The 23,777-nt window shown below is 41.1% G+C and overlaps 1 protein-coding gene across 1 annotated transcript in view; it reads right to left on the reverse strand.

The window, feature by feature from the left end:
• LOC101629507 (poly [ADP-ribose] polymerase 14-like) overlaps positions 1-23,264 on the reverse strand; it is a 40,546-nt gene extending 17,282 nt beyond the window's left edge. Inside the window, 9 exon segments of the mRNA XM_012733159.1 lie at positions 781-859; positions 4,372-4,593; positions 5,100-5,336; positions 7,005-9,253; positions 15,018-15,254; positions 18,168-18,437; positions 19,300-19,333; positions 20,093-20,223; positions 23,072-23,264. Coding sequence (XP_012588613.1) covers positions 781-859; positions 4,372-4,593; positions 5,100-5,336; positions 7,005-9,253; positions 15,018-15,254; positions 18,168-18,437; positions 19,300-19,333; positions 20,093-20,223; positions 23,072-23,258 — 3,646 coding nt within the window. The 5' untranslated portion in view covers positions 23,259-23,264.
• Between the last annotated feature and the right edge of the window lie 513 nt (positions 23,265-23,777).

Consider the following 23,777-nt stretch of genomic DNA (forward strand, 5'->3'; position numbering starts at 1 on the left):
CTGTTCTGCTCCCCACTCTGTCTCTGGTGAAGCCTCTCACCGCCCCTGAGCCTCTGGCCTGTACCCCAGTTCTGTATGCACAAATAAATAAATAAATCTTTAAAAAAAAATGCCTTTAAAAAAAAAAAGGCATAAATTGGTAACTGAGGAGAGTACACCAGCAGGTGGACTCGGGACAGAGTCCAAACCTGAGGTAGCAACCCTTAGTGGGGGAGGGGAAAAGAGGAGTATGATATTGTTTTGACATATTTTATTTTTGTCTCCTGGCTTTGGCCCTGGGGTAGCCCTATTGAGAGTCACAAATGAGCCTGAGGCCTGAGGATGAGAAAATAGTCCCCATGATTTTTAAAGGGCAGGGCAGTAATTTCTCATTATTTTCCATACATTTTTCTTTTTAACCAAGACGCTACCCCAAGGAGACCCCAATTGCAGAACTACCTGTGTGACACAGAGCTAAAATGGTAAGAACATTCTTATTTCTATCCACAGAATCAAGAAAAAGAGCTCTTTTGACCTGGGAAGCATATGTGGGAGAGGGTGAGCATTCCTGATATCTCCTAATTTATTTACGTTCTTTGTTCCCCAATACTTTTTTGATCAGTATTATTCCCACCTAGCACTCATGGTTATTTAATAGCCATAAATATGTTTGAATTTATTATTATTGATTTAATGGAGAACAGAAAAGGCAGAATTATTGAAATATACTCTTAAGAGGGGTAGCAGGCAAAACAAGAGATATCAGTTGCCTAATGTTTCACTGGAAAAGTTTTACTGAACCTTGTGTATCTTCTGTCTTCAGAATGGCGTCTCTGTCCAAATTTCCTTTAGTCCTTTGAGCAAATTCATCTGAAAATGCCTAGAAATGCAAAGAGAGTTCTGATCACTACAATCTACGCTCCTTAGCAGATGACTGATTGTGACTCATCAGTTTGGCTCCTGCAAGCATGCACACTGAGGACAGATCAATTCTCAAAGGATTATTTATTTTGTTACAGATGTTGAAAATTAGGAAATATGCATTGTTATTCTATTTTTTTAAAATATCCTATGAAACTTGTAAAGACACAAATGAAGATATATATATATATATATATATATATATATATATATATATATTACAGTGCTATTTGTAATAGAGAAAAAATAAAAGTTTTAACTCCACAGGGAAATGTTTAAGTTTATTTAATTATTAGTTAACATTAAAATAATTAATCATATTAATTATGCTAATTACCTATATTAACATAGCCACATGTTGGAATGCCAGTCATTAAAAAACACATTTTAAGAATAGTTTATAATAGAGTAAGGAAATAGTCATTTATGCTATTAAATCATAAAAGAAAGACTTTAAATTATATAATCCCACTTTTAAAAAGTACACAAGGTTAATGAAGATTTGATGAAAAAACTAAAACAAGCTATACATTTTAGATTATTCAAAGCCTCTATAGAGAACATACATTACTTTCATAATCAGTAAGAGCAAATAACCTGCCTGTTGTGAACAATACTATTAAGAGTAAGACAATCACAAAGATCTAATCACTTCAGTTTTAACATTCCTATTAGTGCAAGAGATGAATAGTTGGGGGGTTTGTGCTTTTGCTGTAATCAGCTATTACCTGTATTCTAGGATTAATGAACCCATGAATTCCATTTTTTTTTTTACTATCGTTGACTCTCCAAATCATCACTTTCTTCTCTCTTTTGAAGAAGCTACAGACAGTGTTGTTGGGGGTAAACAAGTAGCCTCTTGGTGAAACTGTAACCGGGTGGTCCCTAGAAAAAGGGAAGGTTCCAGATTCCCTGCCCCAGCCAAGGGAGGGTGGAGCTGAGCAGGGAGGAGAAAAGCTGGAGAGGAGAGTGGGGAAGGACACCAGCAGGAGGGAGAACCAGAAGGAGACCTGGAGAGCCACGTGGAGCAGAGACACGTGAAGAAGCTGCACTTGCTTCTGGCCCTGGACTGGTTGAAACAGATGTGGGTAAAAGACCATGAGGAGGTTAACAATGGCAGCCAAATCTTGATTTTTATTTTGTTCTTTTCCTCCCAGGCTGTTTCTACCCTTTTCTATAGGTCCCCATCAGAAGGCATTTTAGACTTGTGGCAGGCTTTCCACCCTCCAAGGCCCTGCTTTGGGATAAACCCGTTTGACGGGGCATTGGCCCACTATAGGATTGGTAACTTTGGGTGACTGATTTGGAAACTATCTTTTCCATCCTTTCCCTTTTGTGTATTGTACAGTAACTGTATCAAGGTCCTGTCCATTGAAGATCTTATACACTAGAACTTGTTTTCTCTCTATGTGACAATCTGCAGAAACTATTTAGAGTGGGCAGGTTTGGGAGTTGGGGTGCCTCTCCCTGTCCTATGACAAAATGACTAAGGCATGATGGGAGAAGGGCCAGGAGAGTCTATTCAGCCAGGGTCTCAGGCTCCCAGGCCTGGGGGCAGGCAGGGAAGCTGCAAGCGCCAAGGTGGATGCTGACTGGGAGACTAGAGGGCACGGGGCGCTCAGCCATTGCAAACTGCCCACTCCCAGGGTGCCAAAGCCTTTGGATTGTCAGGTCACAAAGTGCATCTGGAATGCTGTGGGAAATAGGTGATTTTTAAATGCTAAGAACGATTGACCTGTTAAAATATTAGCCTGAGTAAAGCACATGTAGATGCTTCCAACAGCACAGCTGTTCTGCAACCTCTGTTACAATCTGCCTAGAACAATCTCAATCACTTTACTGAGTCCATGGAAATATATTCAGTTTTACCATCTTAAAGATCTTAAGAGAGCTAGTGGCACAATTGTGTGGAGAATCAATACTATATCAGTGATATTCCAAGTGTTTGTATACATTATTCATTTCAAAGAATCATATATCTGAGTCTGTAGGACAATAAGGTTAGGGTTAGGGTTAGGCCATTCCATGATGCACCTCACCACATAAACTACAAGGCACAGCAGATTGCTAAAAATGCGCTATGACCGGGATTTATTTGGGCTGACCAAATAAATGAACAACGTTTTACTTGGGTGGTTTGGCTGCCTGAGTAATTTAAGTTACATTTGCTTGCTTCCAAAGAACTTATAGGTAATATTCAGGATTGTGAAAATAGGTAAGTACACTTAATAATTCACATGGTCCAATAATCCATGGACATCTTTGGGTTGATTACTTTCATTTGTGTATTTACTTTGCACTACCATGAAATTTTCAAACACTGATGTCATCTATTCTACTGGACTCTGAAGACTTGGTGGCCAGAGATAATAGCCTCTTACTAAATGCTTCGGTGTGACTGGCCACTCCTGATAGCCAGCAAATATAAGCTGGCTCATGGATTCTCTAGGACCGATGGTAGTTCTAATCTTACTGGGTCCTAACACTCCTACTCCAGTGGGGAGGTGCTAAGCGCATTCTAAAGACAACCTTTAATCATATCTCATCCTAAAATTCTGCTATTTATAACACTTCAACTGGCTATTTTTATTATGTATTATAATGTATGCATTGTGCCCTGGGGGCACAATGGGTAAAAGAGCAGCACTGTGAAGCTATTCACAGCCACTGCAGCATGAGTTCCATCTTGGCCAGGAGGGTGACTCAGTAGATGCAGCAGGCCTCTCCTGTCTTGCCTACTGCTGCCCACCCCTATCCGCACCCCCCCCCCAACACACACACCAGTGTATTTCAGTCAATCTGCCTGTTCTGCTTCCCACCATCTCTGGTGAATCTTATCACTCCCTGCTCCCCCACTTGTCTGGCCTATACTCCAGACTTATATGCAAAAATAAATTAATCTTTTTAAAAAATTGAAAAATAAATAAAGTAAAATTTCTGTGTTCATGTGCAAGGGGATCCAATAGAGGAAAACAAAGATTACGGGATAAGTGAACTCCACAGCATTATTTGGATTCTGATACAAACTTTTTAAACAAAATAAAATATTTATAAGAAATATGCAAATTAAACATTTCAACAAGAACCCTACTGGCTAAATTAAATAACTGAATTCCTTATGGGTAAAATCTGTGTCTGTAATTAGCTTCAAAATAGTATTTTTTGGAGAGATGGGAAATAAATGAAATAGAGGTGAAACACAGTGGCACATGTTGATAATTGTGAAGATGAATGGTGGGCTCAAGGAATTTCATACACTGTTTTGTCAACTTTTATATACGTTCAGAATTTCCTGAATAAGAATTTAATTCTGTTCCTAAAACCATAAATTTGCTTGAAGTTTACCAGACTACAACTAGTCCCCACTATTCCTTTGTTCTCTTGTATGTGAAAATAGATGAAGAAATGGCCAAGAACACATTTGAGAACAAAAGGCTGAGCTAAAAAAATACCAAAAATGAGAGACTGTACCTGGATAGTTCCATGGTCCTCTGGGTGCAGCAGAAACTGAACCTCCTGTAAGGTGGTAGCTTGACTTTTGCTACTGAACTTGAACACTTCTGAAATGATTAGTCTGGCAAAAACAGGTTTAGGAAAGCCTAAATTTCCTGTTCCTATGGCTGGAAATGCAATGGATTTTACGGACAGGCTCTCAGTGATCTCCAAACATTTCCTGATTAGGTCTTCCATGCTCTGAAAAGAACAAAACATATCTTTATAGAATGGGAGTTAGGAAAATAAAAGACAAAGATAAACCTCATTGTGATGTCTCCTCTTTTGTTTTCAATACAAGAGTAATCAAAAGGTGAAAGAGAAGTACAGACTAGAGGCGGAGCACTGAGAGCCTGTCCCAAACTCAAGCTCAGTCAGGATTGACGGGAAGACCCACAGCAAACACTCTTCTAGTTTCCTTCTCTTCAGCCCTTCATGCCATTGACTTGTGGCCTCACTAAAGGCAGGATTTATCTCCGCTGACTCTCCCTGACTCCCAACACTGGTTGAGCGCTGTGTCAGTTAATGCGGCTACCAGTCCTCAGGGGAAGTCAGACACCGCTACGAGAGGCAGCCATGATGGCGGAACCTTCCGCGAGTGTGACATGGCTGTAGGAGAGAGAGACAGGATTCTGTTTGGTCTCCATCACACAGAGGAGAGTGGAGAGGGCTTCCCAGTTTCCTGGGGATGTGCAGTCAGGCCCCACCTTGTATGCAGACATGCTATCATTTCTCCAGCTGGGAGCCACCACGTGAAGCACATGCTGGCACTGCAGGTTGCAGCCACTGGTGAGGAGAACTGTGCCCACGCCCACGGCCACCGCTTGTCCAGCTGTGTTCAATTCCTCCTGGAGTTTTGGCCCAGCTGTTCCCAAGAGGGCTTTAGAAAGGGCTCCTCTATCTAGTGCAAGATCCCAGGGAACGGAGTTGACAACAACCTCAGCCTTAAAGACAAAACCAATAATTTGTTTCAAACACTACGAGAGGGCACTCCCTGGTGGTCCAGGAAGTTCAAGTGGTCCAAGTGCAGCACTATGAGGCTCTCCAAAGCCATTGCAGCATGAGTTCAATCGCTGGCTAGGGAGGTGACCCACTCAGCACAGCAGAACTCACCTTTCTTGTCCCCTGCTCCCCCCAACAGTGTACTTCGGTCACTCTGCCTGTTCTTTTCCCCACTTTGTCTCTGGTGAATCCTCTCACTCCTCACATCTCTGGCCTGTACCCCCAGTTATTGTATGCATAAATAAATAAATCTTTAAAAAATAACACTACTAATAGATGACTGGATTAAAAAGATGTGGAACATATACACAATGTAATATTACTCAGCAATCAAAAAAAGATAAACACATGCATTTTGCAGCAACATGGATGGAGCTGGAAGGGAGCATGCTTAGTGAAATATGCCAGAAAGAAAAGGAAAAATACTGGGTGGTTTCACTTACAGCAGGAGTATAAAGGACCAGGGAAGAAAATAATAAGAATAATGAACAACTATATACCAGAGACATTTTACCGGGGTGGAGTGGGGAATGAGTTCAAAAATAGGTGGGGGGAGGAACATGCACTGGACTATGATGATGGCACATGGGTGATTTGGTGATGGGAAGCCCACAAGGATTACAACTGAGATGGAAAAAGGCACAAAATGATGTAAAAATAAACTTACATTATTAAAAAATAACACTATTAAAAAGCATGCATCAAGAATATTTCAACTACTGGGATGACCCAACAAGAGAAAACTAATATGATCAAGTTTTCTGAGACTGTTACCACTGTAGGACCAAGTGTTATTAGATAATTTTTTCATTTAAGAAACTCCAGGACACTAGAGGATCATCAGAAAGCAGTACATAAACAGCATGGGGCCACTGGAGGAGTCCAGAGGAAGGCCCTTCAAGGCTGGTGAAGACACCAGGGCAACATGGCACTGAGAAGCTGGAAGTGTCGCAGCAGGGGGACGTCACTTGGGAGGAGGGAGAGCTAAATATAAGCACATAGGCTGTGATCTGCCACAGGTTGGCAGAACTGTTTCAACCTCACAATCATGCCAGCCAGGCTAGAAAGTTTCTGGTGGTAGGGAGGACGGGGCTCAGAGCTCATTCTAGTTACTGACTCTTGCTCATAAGATTTTCGTTATTTTAATTTTCTAATGAGAAAATTATTTTAATATTTGAATATAATGCAGTATTTATAACCCAAACAAATTCCAATCCTGGCTATACCATTTTTTAGCTGTGGAACTTTGACAAATTATTTAACCCCTCTAAGTTTCATGCCCTAGCCTGAAAGACATTAGGAGAAATAACAATCTAGGATCTGCATCACAGCAATAAAGGAGAAAAGCATATCAAGCACTCTGCATAGTCTGGCTCATAATCAGTAATCAACAAATCAACATTAGCTAATATTTTATTATTATATTTAAGCTCTCTGCAAACAGAAATATAATTTTTAAAGCCTCTTTTAGTATGCTGAACTAAAAGACAATGTAATAACTAAACAATAACTGAATAAAAAGATAGATGACCTAAATAGGAGAAAATATTGCAAAGCATGTATCTGATAAATGTGAGGCACCCATAAAGGGTTTGAATCGGGTCACTCACCGCAGCACTGTGCACTTCTCCTTTCACCAGCAGGACCTTCAGGCCTTCTGGGGTCAAGAGAACTTGTCCGTTCCCATGATATTGTCTCAAGTCGGGCTGTTCAGCTGCTGGCACACTGGGCAGGGAAGCGGCATCAGCTTCAGGTCGGGTGTCTTTAAACAGAGCTCTTACAGCGCTGGCAAAGGCCTTCACAGTCATCTCAGCTGTATCCACCAGGTAGATTTCCTTCAAGGCACATCCATCTGACTTGTGTTGGAAATACTCCTTGACAGCCAAAACGATGGTCTCCACACACTGAGGCAAGGGAAAACCAAAGATTCCAGAACTAATAGCAGGGATGGCGATGGACTGACAATTGTGCTTTTCAGCCAAACGAAGACTTTCCTCCACAGCGCTCTTCAACTCAGACACACACCTCTGGGCCTCCTGTGCACTCCACCGGGGCCCGACTGCATGGATCACGTGTCTGTATGGGAGCTTGCCTGGCTTGGAGATGGTGGCTCGGCCAGGTAGGATCTTGCCAGTTCTCTTCACTATCTGGTCACAGTCGGCTTGGAGCTCAGGGCCCCCTGCTTTTAAGAGAGCAGCAGCAAGGCCTCCACTGAGCTTGAGCTCCTCATTGGCTGCATTCACCACCACTTCCACAGGAAACCCTGCCAGGTCTCCCTGCTGCACAACCAGGGACACTCCAGGGGCCAAGTCTGCCCGACAGAAGCGTTTCTGCCCATCGGCGCCTCCCTCCTTTCCTTCATTCTCCTGTAGTTCGATGAAACAACCAAACAGCCTTTTGACCTCACTTCTATAAAACGGTCCTCTTTCCTGAAATATCTGCCTGGCTCCTGGCTGGTCAATATGGATGCTTTTTACACAGAGAGAATCATGGGCTTTCTTGATGAGGTTGATACCCTTCAGGACTTCAGTCTTTAGACCAATTAGCAAAATGCCTTTTGGTTTGTTCTCAGGATTAAAAACTACCTGCAGATTTGTTTTCTTTACCTTTTGCCATAATGCTTTCTTTTCTTTCCTTAAGAAATCATTCATTAAGGATAACTTTACTTCAATCATCCTCTCTATGACCATGTGTTTGTCCAGAAAGTCAAAAAGCAATTCATAAATTATTTTTACTGCTCTCACACAGCCAGCCACGATGACCTCAGAGTTGACATCTGAAGTTAACTCATTGATTATGACAGTCTTTGAAGAGGAGTTATGTTTGATAAGCAAGCTGTGAGTGAATCCTTTCCATTTCCTGCCATGGAGAACTTCTCTGTTCTCAACATCTATGCGCTGATAAGTTAAGGCTCTGGTGATATGACTTTCAGCTTCTAATAGGACTTCAGAAGAACAACTGGTTAAGAGAACACTTGGACCCTTTAGCTCATAAATTGCAAGAATTTTCTGTGCTATAAAAAGAGACTTAGAGAATTCTGCAGAGTCTACCTGTTGTAAAAACTGTAAGATCTCAGGTGGAACCTCAATATGTTTCTGAACCATGGCGTGCACTTTTTCCAGGACTTCACTCTTCATCTTATACACATCTTCAGAGAGCCCTTTGATGACCATGTGCTGAGAGGCTTTGTCATAGAGAATCTCCACCTTTGGGTCTTCCGGGCAGAAACTCTCCAGTGTACCACTGTGGCACAAGAGAGAAAATCTCCCTGGAGAAAGGGACACTTTTTCCTTCAGACTTTGCTGTTTCCTTTTAATTCTTTGAATGGCGCCTTCTGTTAATTCTATGAGTTGTGCCTCCATGTTTTGTACATCCTCTGATCTCCCCACCAAAGTGATGATCTCCAGCAGTGTATCAAACCCAACCATCACCCTGTTGTCTTCTAAGTCACGTTTTATGGTGTCCCATACTATGTTATCCAACTTAACTGAGGAGACTTTATATTTAGACCTGATGTGAGCAAAGGTTGAGGAAGCAGTTTTCTGCCAGCTCTTGATTCTCTGTCTTCCTTGATGGAGCAAGGAGGGTGCAGGTCTGATGATAACTTCCCTATTGATTTGGGACCACGTGAGCTCACAGTGACAGCGTCTCACTTCATCATTTATCTCCTCAATCAGGTGGTGGTTCTTGTGTAAGAACTCCCACAAGGGAAGGCCCAGAGATTCTCTGAAGGGTGCTGGAAGCTTGATCAGAGGCTTCTCCTTTCCATACAAGGCTGTGCCCAAGGAACGGTAGTATGGGAACACAGAGAGCAGCATTCTATTGAGCTCAAGTTTCTTGGTCATGATGGTGTTGAACACTTAGAGGAAAGAAATAATACTAATTATTTCAGTGCCATCTCTCAAGAATAAAAAATAATCCTACTCTAGAGTAAAAAGTCTAATGTTTGTAGGACTTCAACATTCCATATTATTGAAAAGCTACACCTCAGCCTCAGTGCTCAAATATAAATACTCAACATGGTCAAATATAAATGAGTAAGAAAAATGGTGCACAGGTATCCCTTGTAGTAACTTCTTCCCAATTACTCTACTTTGGTATTGTACTATGTAAATTCTACTTAATGATCTCATAACCATGATAGATCAACAACATCTGTTAACTTAGTCACATGCTCTGGGAAAGTGTTTTCCCCAGTACAAATAACATTTTATTGGTCAAAATAATGCTGCTCTAAAGTTAAGCTATGTGGTTCTTCTTCTATAGTCCACAATTTTTGATTAGTATCCAGTGTAGATTCCCTTAATGCATCTATGGAAAGGAGAATAAAAATATTGCAAAGAAATGTGTCAAGTACTATTCTAAGTGCATCACATATATTAATTCATTGAATCCTCACAGCAAACATTCCCATATCATTGCTTTTGTAAATGATCAAACTGAGAGTAGGAAAAGGTTAGATAACGCAAATGGGTCACACACATTGTAAATATCTGGACTATTATTCAAACCACATCTGTCTTACCCATGTTCTTACCCTTTTGGAAGAGGTTCCAATCCAAGATCATCCTTAAAGTCACTTCAGAATCCAGTCCAGGAGACTGATTCCTAAGTCCTGCACCTCCCCTGTCCCAGCTATAATTTCCCTCCTCACTTTTATTGGAACAGACCCTGCTGTGTGTGTATGTGTGTGTGTGTGTGTGTGTGTGTGTGTGTGAGGGAGAGAGAGAGAGAGAGAAGGGGTACACTTCTCCTTCCTTCAATCTCTTTTCTTTCATGTCAGATATTTAGAAAATTAGCAAGAGAAAAGGAAATAGATAAAACTTCTAGAACTTCTTGTATTAAAAAAGCATCCTTATAGAAAACTGCTGAAAATTAACTTTCTCTTGTGCAGGTCTGATTCCTAGGGCTTAATGAAAAGAATGTGTTCTTCAGAGAACTGGACATGTAGCTTCAACTGCAGGACACGTCCTTGGGTAGGCTGTGAGCATGGGAGGTGCCAGTGGCCACTAACATGTGCTGAGTACAGACCACCTATTAATTACATCTTTATAACACTTCTCTGAGGTAGGTAGTAATACAAGTCCTATTTTGCAGATGAGTAAACAGAGGCTTTGGTGTATTAAAAAGTTATTTGCAAGAGATCACAAAGGTAATAAGCATCAAACTAGGATTTGAACATGGGTCTGTCTGACTCAAGAACCATCAGAGATGTTGCCTTAGTTAAGTTTTCTATTCTATTCTCTCTTATAAAGAAAGAGCAGCAATATCCCTCCTTTCAGGTAATTATGAGACAGCAAAAGATCTTACATATAACAGGTGGTCTTAAGAATACCCTCGCTGAAAGTTTATGTCAATCTGATTTTGTGAAATTAAACCAAATAATTTCAGAGTAGTGCCTAATTTAGTCCTCTCAAATAACATGCAAAAAAGATAACCTTGATGGTCCCTCCCTGGAGCCGCAGCAGGTTAAAGCACAGCACTAAGAAGCTAAAGCCACTTCAGCATGAGTTCGATCCCTGCCCTGGAGGAGATTCACAGGGTGCGGCAGACCTCTCCTGACCCACCTGCTGCTCCCCTCAGCAGTGTACTTTGTCAATTTGTCTATTCTGCTCCCCACTCTGTCTCTGGTGAATCCTCTCACTGACACTGCACCTCTGGCCTGTACTTTAGTTCTATATGCATAAATAAATAAATCCTAAAAAACTACAACCTTGATAAATAACTTTCAATCCAGTGTTATATGTAGTTTGTATTATTACTGGTAACCAGTATAAGTTATTAATTAAGAAAAAATTAATGTGATATGCCAACAGGAGATTGGGTAAATGTGATGGTTAAGAGCTTAGCCACTATACAGGTTGAAATCCTGGCTCTGTCACTACAAGTTGTATAACTTTGGTGAAGTTATTTAACCTCTCTGTGTCTCAGTGTCCTCATATCTCAAAAGAGTTTATATTAATAGCAATGACCCTAAAGCAGTGTCTGAGATGCACTTTATAATGCTCTGCAGAGCTATAGAAGTAAAAATCGTAAGTAATGCAAGGGGCAGAGAGAAAACGGACAGCCAGTCCTTGTGAGGATTGTGAGGATTGAGTGAGAACAGAGATGGACAGGAGGTGGAAAAAGGGCAGGGTGGAGAGGAAACTTGGTGAGTACCCCATTATGTGTCCCCAGAGCAAAATAAACATTAACTAAATAGCCCTATTATCAGTTGTATACATGTAAAAAGGGTATTCTAAGGATAGACCCAAATGGCTCATGTCCTCAAAATGTTTGAAAATGAGGAAGCTGCCAACTCCTACCACAGATTGGGGGGTCAAATTTTAAGGTGGGGAGCAGTGTGTGGCTCTCTCCCTGGGTCAAAGACCAGGTGAAAGTTGATTTAAAGAACATATATAAGTCCTCTTTGTCCCTTTGCCTAAGGAATGCTAGAATTTCATCCCATTTCAACCCAAATCATAATTTCACCTTCATTCTTCCAATTCATAAGCTAAAAGGAGCTTCTTTCAGGGATCCTGGTGAAACAATCTGCCTTCAGACATACCACAAGATCCTGCCTCATGGATCCCTGTTCCTTCTTTCCCTAAGAAGTCTGATTCCCTAAGTCCTATACTCCTCAGCCTTCACCTCTGAAAATCAGCACAAACTGACTGCACATACTTCAGAGAACTGGCATTGTGTGTCTATAAACCCCTCAGCACTGTTACTCTAAAGTTGAACATGGGATCACCACAAGAACTATCCAGCAGACATCCATTACTGCGTGAATGTGCCCCTGTTAACTGCTGAATGCTGGCATTAACAGGCAAAGTGAGGCCATGGACAATCCTCCAAAATTCTTCTCAAGTTTAACTCCTTTTTTAACTTTGGCTTACAGAGACAACAGGGTGAGTCCATTCTATGAGTCATTTAACCTGAGCCTGCATACTAGCATAAAGCAAATCCTCAATAAGCTAAAAGAGAGAAAGGATTAGCCTGGATTCCATTTAAAAGTCTCAGTATTTGCTTGGACCACATTTAAAGCAGAAGCAGGGAGAGGGAATCCACAAACAAGCATCTAGAAGTACTTTCTTTATAAGGACCAATTTGTAACTATCATATCTTTCCAACTCCATAACCTTTACTTTCCTAACTGTCCCCCCTTTTTCTCCATCTCTATAAATCCCGTTCTAGCCCCAATACTAGAGAGGTAGATTTGGGCTATGCCTCCTGTCTCCTTGCTGGCTGGCCTTGCAAATCAACCCGCAAACCAAAATAAACTTCTTTTCCTGCCCCTCTCAAAAGTCAATGTCAGAATTATTGGCTTAATGTGTGTTGGAGTTGTGAGCCCTTGCTTGGAATCAACCTGGCAACCAAAGTGGGACTCTTGATGTAGGACAGAGGTACCCTGATTGCATGCTGAAAGCACTGAATTCTCAGCAGGGTGCTGCAGATCCCATTATCTATCTGACCCGAGTGGCTATTTAATGGACTTGTCTAGAAACCTCCTGACTGAGCTCAGTCCCTTCTCTCCAGCCTGTGTTAGTGCTCCAGGTTTCTTTGGCATGATTTTCACTTTGAGGGGAAAAAAAATTCTGAAAATAATCCTCACGGGCAAGTGACTTGATTGTAAGCACTTGTACTTTATCTTGCATATTGATTTCCTAAGGGTTGTGGGCTCAAGTCTCACTGTAACAGGGACCATGGAGGGTTAGAACTCTAGCCCTAGATTAGAGCTAAGAAAAACTTGGGTTTGAGACCCAAGAAATGAGTCATAGTAAAGGACAGCCATTGAGGTGCTTTAAGAAATTTCAGGTCTGATTTAGTCTTTCAGGGAAGCATATGCATTCAGTAAACACTAGTGGTTGTACATATGCCAATACTTCTTAACAAATGGAATTACAAGTCACCGAATATTAGCATTATCTAGGTCCCTTAAAGGCAAGCCATCTGGACTTAACCCTGGATGTTAATTTGTCTTGTTGGCTTCCTTCCTTACCCAGGTTTAGAAATAGTAACCACAATCTGCTTTAATTTGAATGATTTTAATAACTCTTCTTTTAAATGACTCTCTTAATGGCTCTTCTTTTAAATTACCCTTATCTATCTACTCAGATAACTTTATGTTTCTCCTTTCACTCTTTCAATACTGTTTTTCAGGACCTATTGACTAAATGCATTAATGCTCTCTGCCGGAGTCATGTGAACAATTACAACTAAATAGAAAACAATGTCATCACTGGTTTTCCACTCAGGGTAGCTAAAATTAAATTCCCAACAAAATAATCACCGTCAGGTTTATTTTTATTTGTGATATCAAATATTAGCTTATTAATGTTGCTATTACTGCAAATGAAAATAAAATCTGAAGGTACTTTGCATTTAAAAAAAAAAAGAATGAAAACAATTTTCATTCCTCAGACTCTTAACTTAATCCTGTGTCACTAAGCAGCAGGAAGCAGTCACAGTGGCTATTGCCTCAACTGCTCAAGATTGAGGAATGAACACATTCAAAGGGGAATTGAAACCTGGGTTGATTGCCCAAAATAATTATGCCTGTTTAACTACTTTTTCACTTGTTAGAGACAACAGATCTTGATGCCCATTTGAGTCATGTAAGCTGAGCAGGCATAGTAGCAAATGACCTTATGTCACATTCCTAGTCAGCTGGAAATAAGCTGACATGAGCCACAAAAACAGAAAAATCTTCACTGTGGACCCCCTTTAAAGGTGAAGGATCTGTCAGTAGCTGCCCAGACCACATTTAGATGTGAGGGTTCATTAGCAAAATTACTGAGAATCCAAGAACACTTTCAATGTATGGACTAATTTGCAGTTATCCAACCAGATTTTGCCAAGCCCAAAACCTTTATTTTTCTAACCTTCCCTCCACCCCATTTCTGCCTCCATTTCTATAAAACCAGTCGTATTCCCAATATTAGAGAGACGGATTTGAGCCATGCTTCTCTGCCCCTTGCTGGTCAATCTTGTAATAAAAAAAAAAATTAACTCTTTCTTCTCTCCAAAGCTGGTGCCATAGTAATTGGCTTCTGTGTGTCTGGCAGAGAACCCTTGAGCAGTATCAACCAGGGAAGTAATGATTCTTTATAGGAACTGTTTAGGTTTCTCAGTTTCTCCTTACCTAACCTTGGAATTGAATTTGAGACTGTCCACAAGTATACTGCTAAAACACAAATTAGAAAGAGAGGGCACTATGGTGATAATTCACAGATCAATTGGTGGTGGAAATTTTATAGGGACTATATCTGAGAGGAGTACAAAAATGAACAATGGTATAAAAAGCATACATATATAAATAATAGTATTGAAATTGAAAAAAGATCAACTTTTTGAAAAAAAGTATTTCAAAGATTCTAAGAACTAGACACTAAGATTGTAATGGCCATGTGAAAATTTACATGTCTACACTTATATCTTTCAAAAGCTTGACATTTCTTCTGTAAAGTTTGAATTGCTGGACTCATTAAACATCACCTATAGGATGAACAGATTACTAGTCAGATTTCCAATGAAGAAAAAAAAGAAACACATCAACTGATTACTGTTATGATTTGCTAAAATTTTCAATTAGCAGGTATTATGCCAGATGAGGATTGAAAATCAGGCTACTAGATATTTACCTTTTCTGTCAAAAAATTCAATCAGAGCTGAACTCTCTTCAGGAAAACATTCAATTCTGGCAATTCTTCCCCCTCCATTACGAGGATTTTCAAATAGACGATTCAAATCACAGACATCAACATCAGGTGGCAGGTTTTCCACCCTGATTGTTTTTGTCACTTCAAGTAGTCTTGGAGAAAGCTGAAGTTGTTTTACGATCTTGTTCTTGGCACAATCAGCAATGAATTTCATGACATCTACAAAACAAAGTAATTAAATGAATGAATGAATGTCATAAAATTCGGATTTTTTATTATACAGAAGATACAGACTGCGTATTAATTAAGGTAAAGAAGAACTAAGCAGTCTACTTTTGGATACATGATTTTAGTGACTATGTGAGAATTTACGTGCCTACACCTGTCAGTCTCTCAAAGAAGCCCACACATCACACAATGCCCTAACTGGATTGCTGCGCTTAACTCTGTCCCTGTCTCCAGTCACACCTTTTCCTGCCCTCCTAGATATTCTCATATCCCACCTTTCTCAAGTCATCTAATGGCTCCTTATTCCCAGCAGACAAGCTAGACTTTACTACCTAGACTTACAGCACCCTTGGGTGTTTGACTCCAAACTAATTTCTTTCCTCCTTTTTTTTTAGATGATCAACTCTATTTTTTTTGGTTTTTATAACTTCCTAGTCATTAGCACTGTAGGAAGAGTAATATACAATAATTGTTTTTTTTTTCTCATTATATAACTTTGTTTTTAGTGGTGATATAGTTCACTAAATTTATTTGTTTTTTTTTTTTTTGCTTCATTCTTCATCCTAATCTTCTTAAAACCCCATGTAATTTACTTGCTAAAGAATTTGTCAATCAGTCCCTGTTGTCTAGACTTGAATTCTGAATTGAGCCTGATACTTTATTTTTATTTTACTTTATTTGATATTTTTTCTAAGCATCACCCATGAGCACTACCTGCTATTCATTTTATTACTCAGTTGACACAGAAAACTAAACCCCATTCTCTTTTGCTTCCATATATACAATTTCCTGTGTTTGTCATGCCCTTCCCTTTTTATTTGTCTATTTATTTGTCTTCTTATTCCTCCTTCAGGACTCAAAAGAATCTTTCAAATTGTAAAAAACTGATAGTGGGCCTTTTTTGTCCCAAAAATGTTCTTGCTAGGAGTAGAAATCCAGAAATAAACATAAGACATCCTTGTAAGTTCACCATTGGGGCAGGCAGAGGGAGTTGTATTAAAGGAAATAAATTGCCTTTTTGGGAATCAAATCAGATGGGAAGGCAAATTGCTGGAAAATGGACAAGGACTACCAGAGTAAATGACTTGGCTGTTGAAGAAAGAAGATTAAACAATAGATGAGAGGAGGAAATATTTTAGGCAAAGGAAACAGCAGTGGCATGAAATAGAGTATATTTGGGACGTGATTGGTGCTGGTGGAGTAGAACTGCCAAAGGAGTATACATGGCTGCACCAAGCCACCTTTGGTTTATTATACACAGATAATAGGTGCTAAAGATTTATTTTTTAAGTTTCTATACTGACTTTAGCCATCATCATACAATTTATTACTAATGGGATTTTTTTAAATAACATAATAGTTTATTTTTACATCATTTTGTGCCTTTTTCCATCTCCATTGTAATCCCTGTGGGCTTCCCACCATCAATTCACTGTTGTGCCATCATCATAGCCCAGTACACTTCCCGCACCCCCAATTTTTGATCCCATTCCCCACCCCACCCCCATAAAATGTCTCTTGTATATAGTTGCTCATTATTATTATTTTCTCCCCTGGTCCATTATACTCCTGCTATGAGTGAAACCATCTGGTGTTTCTCATTTTCTTTCTGGCTTATTTCACTAAGCATGGTCCCTTCCAGCTCCATCCATGTTGCTGCAAAAGGCATGTGTTTATCTTTTTTGATCGCTGAGTAATATTCCATTGTATATATATACCACATCTTTTAATCCAATCATCCACTTTTAGGCATTTGGGTTGTTTCCATGTCTTTCCAATTGTAAATAAAGCAGCAATAAACATGGGGGGGTGTCTTTTTGAATCAGTGTTTTTGTGTCTTTTGGGTAGATACCTAGGAATGGGACTGCTGTGTCATATTTTTGGTGCTAAAGATTTTTGACTAAAGAACAAAACCAAGTTCAGATATTAACAACTTATCATAAACTTGAAATAGGAATAGCTGCCTTTCTTGAATCCTTACCATGTCTCAACGACTAGTTGAAGTGCTTTCAGACTATCTCATTTAATTTCTTAAGAAACTGGACTAGGTAATTATTATTCCCACTTTACAGGTGAGGAAAGTAATGCACAACTTCAGGTGTCAGTTAAATGGCAGAGTTAGGACTTTGATTTTATGAATGTGCTCTTCACTAACCAATCCACTGCCCCGGCCTTGGGACAATGGGTCTCAGAACTGGAAAAGTCCTTGTTTTTCTGGAGACAGCTCTTCCACTTGCAGGGACTGACCACAGACTCCTGAAAGTAACCTGGGGGGCACTCGTTTTCTGTATCTCAAGCTCTTACTCATCTTGGTGTATGCATGACCATGGAAGTACTAAGGGAGAGCCTGGAAGAAGGGATCATAGGACAGGCTGGGGCAGTGGGTCCCTGGGTTCAAGTCCTGCCCTTCCACTTATTAGTGCCTCTTGTTGAAAGGAAAAATAAATAAATGTAAGGAGCTCTGACTGGTATAAGACAACAACATATGGATGTTTGTTGCTATTATTACTTCTTCCCAGTAGCAGTATTATTACATCTGGTAAATTCAGAGTCTAGTTTGAAAATGCAGATCAATATTTACTCCTCCAAGAGCAGTAACCCTTGGGACAATGTGACTCTCTGCTCTGAACCACATTAATAACTTCTGTTTATTAACTGGTTTGGACATGTTCTCTGTCTATGTCTCAATTGTTGTCTTCCTTTATCACATGCACACACAGAAACTCATGTAATAAAATTTGATCTATTAAATATGCCAGGTTTTTATTTCAAAACAAATTTGCTTTTCTTTCAAGAGTCCCCTGTAAATTGCTATTAGAGACAGCAACTTTCAGAAACAGTCCCTTAGCGAGAATCCCAAACCCCAAAGTGTGTACAACAAAAAAGCATCACTTGAGATCTTACCTATGTATTTTTGAAGCGTAACTACGGCAACATCAAAATCTCGAATTATTTCTACTTCAAAGTCATCACTGGACAGGCCACTTATATTCTCTACTAACAAGATTAACATCACTTCAGTCATAGTTGTCTGGAGATTTTCAAATGCAACCAAAGAAGTGCTTTCACATTCTGCTCCGAGAGCTTCCATTTCTTCTGATCTTCTGTTGAGAGGGGGTTTTATATCCAGTTCTTCTGACAATAAAAAATAATTTACTAAATGTTATAATTTATCTACCATAGTTTTAACAATATAAGTGACCACAAGATATTATCTCCTTTCCTTTTCAATCTTTTTGCTAACTCAAATAAATAAACACAGACCTCAGGAGACCTTTAACTTAATAAAAATAAAATAGTACATTTAACTATTTTTGTATTTGCACATTTATATCTATGTTTTGATGGCTTCTAAGCTTAGTATTGTCTCAAATTTGCTTAAAACTTCAAGTGTATTCTCAGGAACAGCCATCCAATCTGACTCCACCAATGGACTTTTCATTGTCCTGGAGATTTTACTAACCTATTTTTACCTGACCTGGCTCAAATGAGAATAATCAGATAGGAAGTTGGGTGATCTCAAACAAGTTACTTTGAATGGTCCCTTTTAGAGATGGAAGAGGAGGTCCTCTGTTGAAGGCTGTTCCCCCACTGAATTCTTACAATGGGTTAAGACTAGGACTTTTGATATTAAGTGGTGTAGTATAGATAATTTTAAACTGAACAAAATGAGGATGGAGAATAGTACCCTAACAGCAATATAACTTGAGCATGAGGGGAGCAGATGCTCCCCTTGAATGCACGGGGCAGAGAGGGAACCCCGAGCACAGAGCCCCACAAGCATTGGCAGAGCAGGGAAAGGACAGAATAAGCCCCACCGTCATCAGCAGTGTGAGCTGAGCCCTGAGCTTCCTTCCAGGCTGGCTGCAGAGGACTGCGTCTGAACAGTAGAAAAAAAGGAATTACAGGAACACAGAGTGCTTAAAGAGGCAACAGAAGAGACATCAAACCTGTCTTATAAAGTCGGGATGAGAGGAATGGCCACTGCCCTGCTCTCCTGGAGAAAAGCAAAGCTTCCTCAGTGGGGAGACCTTACCTGGCTCTTTGGCATGGCCTTGGGTCTTGGATTCCTAAAACCCAAACAACAAAGTAGCATTAATGAATTAGCAATCATGTCTTTACATTGACAAAGTATCTCTGGGCGCAGGCTGGGGCCGTTAGGGCTTAGAGAGAAAACAATGAAGTGTCTTCCGGAATGATGCAGTTGGGTGCCTCAGGGGTCTGGTGCATCAGCTCAATCAGCAGAACAAACAGGTATAAACAAGTCAGGATAACAGAAACCCCTAACATTGTTCTTGGTGTGAGGCAAGATCTAAACCAGAGTCACAGTGTAGCTTAAGCCCCTTTCCACACTTAACATTCCCCGAGCGGTCATTGAGCAAGCACCGTGCCTGGTTCACGTTCACGACCGAATGAAGTCTTCCAGTTTCATCCTCAGCAGCCAACCGCCCCCCACAGGGACTCTATTCCAGTTCAGGAAACATCAGGGCATGCAGTGTGGGTCACCAACCCCTCAAACCAGTGGTGAAAGGAAACAAAGATACTAAGTCCCAGGTTATAATGCACCCTGGACACGCCCTAAATCTGACATCTCAACCAACATTATTGTAAACTCCAAACCTTGTCTTTTCTAAAAGTGTCAAAAATCAAACAAACTGTCCCTCCTTCAGTATTCCATACCTACTCTTCACACTCTCACTCCCTCTATTTTATAAGTTACCTTACTCTTTCCAATTTTATTTATTTACTTCCCACCATTTTTGCACTGGGATCCCACCCACACACCTAGGATGAACCCCTTACTTCTCTTTTAGTCACACCTTACTTACTCTTTTTGGAATTTCCCCCTGAAAAGCCTGGGCTTTATCTGGGGCAGTGGGCAACTTGACAGTTAACTTGAATGTTCCTTTTTCTGGCCATACTAACTTGTGGTTCTCTCTCTGAAGAACTTTCTGTTGAACTGAAATATAAAACAAACAAACAAACAACAACAACAAAAAACCCACAATTGTCAACTAATCATCATTCACAAAGCTATGCTGCAATTTTCATAGGAATACTTTTCATCAATGGGGTCATTATTTCCCAAAAGAGGCCTTCTAAAATAGAAAACTTATTTTTGCCTTCTTTTTCATTTATTTTATGTATTTTTTACATCATTTCTTAATTTTACACAATATAAGCTTTATCATCTAAAAAAAAAACAACTTTTAAAAGCATCTTTGAATTTGCCTTTTAACTTTTAAATACTCTTCAATCAGCCTTAGAATAAATCCTCCGTGTTCTGGTCTTCTAGTGAGTATGAATTCGGTATGATTTGTTACCTTGATCATAGCTCCTGCTCTTTCCACACTGGTAATTCTCAAACCATAATTAATTCTTGTCCCACGAATCCATAAAAGAACATTCATAGACAAACCGTCAGATTAATAAGCGAAGAGAACCAAGTCTTTATTTAGAGAACAAAGAACAAAAGCTAAGACCCTAAGGTAGTGATGCCAAGGTGGCAAGAGATACTCTTACAGGGTAGCCCAGAGTGGACTGGGCCACCTGTCTGTGGGGCCTCACCCACGTGCTCAGGCACACACAAAAGGGTCAATAACGGATTTATTTACAAAAGGGGAAAGGAGTAGGAAACAACCCAGGGAAAGAGAGTGGGATACAAAGTAACTGGAATACCTTACCCGCTAGGCTAACTGAACACACCGAGTAACAAGGTCCGGAGAGCTACTTCTAGAGCGAGCGAGAGAGTGAGAAATGCAATCTTGCCCTATTTATCCCCCAAAGCCCCAGAATGCCTGCTTAGCTCCGCCCTTGGGTCCTCGCAGTTCTCTCCCTGGTACTGCTGGGAGTTGTAGTTTCCAATCACTGGAGTTGGGGGTAGAGACCAGAAAGCTGGAGTAGGGGGTGGAGTCCATAAGACTCTGTAGAGTTCCCTTAGGCCATCCTTCCCCTTAACAATACCATGTGGACCTGTGTCCAGGAGATATTTAAACCTTTCACTCTATTTATCTACTTTGTGATTGGCTCTTTTTCCTAGTGCCTTTCCCAGCTGTTATCTTAGAGTTTCTCCTTTACTTCCCCTATCCAAGTTTCAAACCTTTGAAAAGTCGTATTTGCATGGACTCTCCCAATAGAAATCAATATTTTCTTATATCAACCAGATTTATCTCCATCAAGTGTATTTGCAATGTCTCCTCCTTACCTGGGAGTCAAATTCATGCTCTTTACTCTGTTTTTCAAAGTCCACCATTTCCTACCTCCATCTTTTCACAAGCCAGGCTAATAAAAAGGCTTTCTTTTTTTTTCCCTCAATAAAAGTAATCTCCCCACCTTCCCCTTAATATAAACTTTCCAGATGCCACATGTAGACCTTGCCTGTGCAGAGATAAACAGAGAGCTGACAAAGCAACTAAGTTGTTGGGGCCCACACTTGAAGCTCCTTCCCTAAGGAAGCCTCAGTCTTCTGCTGCACGTATACATATGTGCTCTCCGGGAAGGGTCTTTCCCAGGATCTAAACTATTGGGAACTGAATTCACCTTCAGGTTTACTAATAGGGGCAGGGAATTGGAGAGAAGGAGGCTGGCAGAGGGGGGGATCATCCAGTTTGAGTCCTCACCCAGGCACTTAAGTACGCAGATCAGAACTCATGCTTGTTGGGAGTGACCAAAGGTTTACTGACAAGGACTGAATTAGGGTGGTAAAGAATTGACCCTTGCATCAAAGCTTAATAAACTGACCTTGAAGGTGATAATGAACCCCCGACTTCTGCAGAAGTCTGGAGTAGACTTGATCTTTCTAGTGTTGTGGGAGGTAAAGAGTAAACAGAGTAAAGATCTTGTAGGTAAAAACTGACAATCAGATGTGTGTGCATATGTCCGAGCTTTAACTCTCAGTGATGTGGGCCTCACTTCAAGGACACAGCGATGAGTCACCCCCTTTGGAATCTGAGTTTAGAATCTATATAAGAGACCCTTCCCCCCTATAGGGTTGGCAGTAGCTGCGGACCCCACTCTTAGGGCTCCCTCTCAGCTGCTGTCCAGGAGCAATAAACTCTGCTTGCTCAGCCTTTCTGCCTCCTGCCTTCCTTTCTTGCCGCTGGTCACAGAAGTTGGGACAAAACAATGCTCTATTGACATGGAGGTGGGGAGAGAAGTGTGCTGGCCGCAGCCACAGAAGAGGAGAGACCCAACAAGGCACAATCCAAAACCAAGAGGAAAGTCCCACCTGTGCGCGCACTCTGAAGTCAAAGCTCAAGTCAGCTCTAGCCCAGCTTCCCACAACCCTCCCTTTGAGGAAGGCAGCGGGTGGAGCTAGTTAAGTTTTGCTTTTTACAACAGAATTGGCTGGCCTGACCGAGCTCTGCACCAACCCTGTTAGAATTTAATAAGACAAAACCCCAAAAACCCACAAAGGACTATTAACTCTGCTTCTAAGGCAATGTGTTGCCTTGCAAAATTTTGTGGGTCAATCATAACCAGTCAAAGTTTTACCACGTTGTTGCATTAACTCACTGGGGGTTAGGGGAAGCTGAGGGAGGGGGGAGAGGGTAGGCAGGGAAGCGCGGCCAGACAGCTTTGTTTGGGAACCGCGCAAGGTGAGGTGCAGCTCTGCAGCACACGGGGTGAAAAAGCACGCACTGGGCAGCACTGGGTCCTTTTTGCCAGCCGTCCTCCCTGCCATACCCAGGTCCTCCCCGCCCACCCCCCACCGCTGGCCTAGGATTCTCTTACTGCTACCCCAGCCCCACGCTTCCCCTGGAAATTTCTCCTATGTCCCTTCCAGCCCCAGGCCCAATGCCCCTCACCATCCTCCTGGGAGAAGAACACCAAGAAGCGAGGTGGGCTCCCAGCCTCCAGACGGACCTCGCATTCCCCGCCTCCTGACTGTTTCCGGCTCTGGAAGTACAGCTGCAATCTGGTCCTCAAGTTTTTTGGGGGATCCAGGCCCCAGGACCCCTCTATCAGCAGTGGAAAGGAGCCCGAGGCAGCCATCCTTCCCCTGGCACTACCGTGATGGCCCCGTTCTGCCAGCCCCACCTTCAGGTCAGAGGACTCACTCAATGCCTTTCACTTTCATTTCGCAGAAAGCTCCCTATTCTTAGTTTCTGTAGTGGGAAAAATATTGAAGCAGGTCAGAGGCATGGGAGTGAAAGAATTCACCAGAGACAGAGTGGAGAACAGAAAAGATGGATTTATTGAAATACCCTTCAAGGGAGCGAGACAGGAGAGATCTGCAGGGGAGGGAGGACTTGAGGGTCTTTTTTAATTTTTTGTTGGGCTTTTTAACGTGGGAGCCCCGTTTGTGCCAGTTAACTGCTGGGGTTTCTCTAGGCTCTGCTTCTGCATTCATGGCCAAGGTGATGGGTCTTATGGCCTGGCTCCTTTCAACCTAATAAATGAACTCTATCTATCCAAACTTCTAAACTTGTCTGCTGGACAAGGAGTGGAGGCTTAGTTTTTTTTACCTTATTAACTGTTACCCGGACAGTGTCTACCTTTGTCCATAAATAG

The sequence above is a fragment of the Condylura cristata genome, unplaced genomic scaffold, assembly GCF_000260355.1.
Source record: "Condylura cristata isolate star-nosed mole 26May11 unplaced genomic scaffold, ConCri1.0 scaffold00003, whole genome shotgun sequence".
Classification (NCBI taxonomy): Eukaryota; Metazoa; Chordata; class Mammalia; order Eulipotyphla; family Talpidae; genus Condylura; species Condylura cristata.